The sequence below is a fragment of the Batrachochytrium dendrobatidis genome (assembly GCF_000203795.2).
Source record: "Batrachochytrium dendrobatidis JAM81 unplaced genomic scaffold BATDEscaffold_8, whole genome shotgun sequence".
Taxonomy (NCBI): domain Eukaryota; kingdom Fungi; phylum Chytridiomycota; class Chytridiomycetes; order Rhizophydiales; genus Batrachochytrium; species Batrachochytrium dendrobatidis.
In genome coordinates, this window is record NW_006281106.1 from 233,986 (window position 1) to 236,359 (window position 2,374).

Below are 2,374 nucleotides of genomic sequence, written 5' to 3' on the forward strand. Positions count from 1 at the left end.
GCATCATCATGACCAGGTCTGGTTTGCATGCTTTCAAGGAAATGAACACGTTTCAACGCAGCCCATAGAGCTGCATCATCGTGCTTATCAAATGGATCAAGATTGGTTCTAACAGTACCTGAAAACAGCACAGGATCTTGTGGGATAATCGTTAGTCTTGATCGCAAGTCCCATAATCCCATCTTTCCAATATCCATCCCATCAATCAGAACGCGACCCGAGTCATGAGGAACAATGCGAAACATGGCTAAAGAAAGTGTAGACTTTCCTGCACCAGTACGTCCGACAATGCCTATTTTTTCAAACGTGCCAACATGGAAAGATATCTTATCCAGAACTAGGGGTTGATCAGCAGAATAGCGAATGGATAAATCCTTTACATCGATACAACCATGATGTGGCCAATTCTCTGCAGGACGGTAGTCATCAACAATTGCAGCAGCATCTTGCTCAATCTGCAAGTATTCATCTATTCTCTCGACAGAATTCATGCTCATTTCCATCATAGCGTGGGACCGAGTCACCCAATCCAAATCGAAAACAAGTTCGGTCGCATACGCAAGACACAAGCCAGCTATTCCAGCATCCAGTGTATCCCTTGCCAATACAAGCGATATTGTTGTTATTAAAACAATAGACCCAGAGACCAAATCACATCGAGCCGAAAGCCATCGATGCAAGCCCACATGTAAAAGTATGCTTGGTGGTTTTTATCTACGAGATTCATATTGTCGTTTATAAATTGCTCCTCGACTCCAAAGGCACGAATCGTAGCTGCGCCTTGAAGAGTTTCGGAAAATTTGGCATAGATGGGACTTTGGGATACAGACTCGAGACGACGAAGTTCACGCGAAGCAAGAAGGTATGATTTGGAGATGTTATAAAACATAATAACAATAGGAATAAACAACAGGAGCAATAATGGGGCTACCATGGTAACAATCATTAGCACGGTAAAAGCTCGAAGCGCACTCCTAAGAAATCCAGAAACGCCATTGCTCACTTCCATGTCAATACATTCAATATCTTTTGAGAATCGGTTCAAAATGCGACCAATAGGAGTAGTATCAAAGAATCTCATGGGTGCGTTTAGAACCCTATTCAACATGGATGAATGCAGTTTCTTTGAAGCATTGTAGGATCCAGCATATTGAATAGTCAACAAAAGTTGTTCAAAAAACACGACACCAAGTCCAAGACCGCCGTAAACCCAAATGTAAAAGCTTGGATCACGAACAGGAGTAGCTAAAGGTACGACTGGTGGGTGTGAAACGGACTGCATTAAAAAGACATCTGGCATGAACAAAGCTGTCGAGTTGATATCCGTATGCTTGTATGAATCAGCCCACACCTTGAGCCATAAGTCGTCCAAACCCTGACCTGCGCGTGCGCAAAAAAAAATAAGTAGATAGGCGACAAGAAACCACCAACCGCCAACCGCACCTATGTAATGTTTATAGATGGCGAGTTTCACTGATCCGGACTGTTTGGTTTCATCTTCAACAAGTTTGCCCTTGGTTTTGGCACCTTCATTTGACTCATTGGCTGCATTGTTTTCGACTTTTGAAGTTACATCGCTCTCAATCTTGTCACCTTTGATCGCGTGAAGTAAATGGTTTCCAAAAGGATCGCTACAATCCGTTGTTTCAAAATGTGCTTGAACGGCTGCGGGCAAGCCTTGAGCAGAAATACGACCATCTTTGAAATAGACAATATAATCGGAAAACGGCAAGACAAGACCAGTAGCATGTGTAACAAGAATTACTGTGCGACTTGCAAGCAGTCCGCGAATACACTTTTCAAATAGATGCAGCGCTGTAGGAGCATCGACGGCACTCAATGGGTCATCAAGAATCACTGATTGGGCGGTAGAGTAGCAAGCACGAGCAAGTGAGATTCGCTGTTTTTGACCCCCAGACATGTTGATTCCCTTTTCACCAATCTCGGTTTGATCACCAGCAGGAAATGTTTCAAGATCTCTAACTAATGCACATGCTTCAATCACCTTGGCATACCTATCAGCATCGTACAGTGACCCAAACAAAATATTGTCCCTCACAGTTGCATTTTGAAGCCAGGCAGTCTGGGATACATATGCAACGCCGACGTCACGAGAGTTGATATCTGGTGCAGATCTTGAATAAACTGAAGGAAAAATGGTACGACCTTGAAGAGTCTTCATCTCACCCAACAAAGCATTAATAATGCTGCTCTTTCCTGCACCGGTTAGACCTACGATGGCAGTCAGTTGACCAACAGGGAATTTGACGTGAATATCTGAAAGCACAAAGTGATGATGCTGAGTTGTACTTGAACGATTCGTGACAGATTCACGGGGTGTATCGGTTTGATCTACAGCATCCAGATTGGGCTC

At 43.6% G+C, this 2,374-nt stretch overlaps 1 protein-coding gene across 1 annotated transcript in view; it reads right to left on the bottom strand.

The window, feature by feature from the left end:
- Positions 1-2,374, bottom strand: part of BATDEDRAFT_25737 (uncharacterized protein) — a gene marked incomplete at both ends in the record, with an annotated part of 5,067 nt that overhangs the window by 492 nt on the left and 2,201 nt on the right. The window contains 2 exons of the mRNA XM_006679803.1: positions 48-597; positions 648-2,277. Coding sequence (XP_006679866.1) covers positions 48-597; positions 648-2,277 — 2,180 coding nt within the window. The remainder of the gene's footprint in view (positions 1-47; positions 598-647; positions 2,278-2,374) is intronic.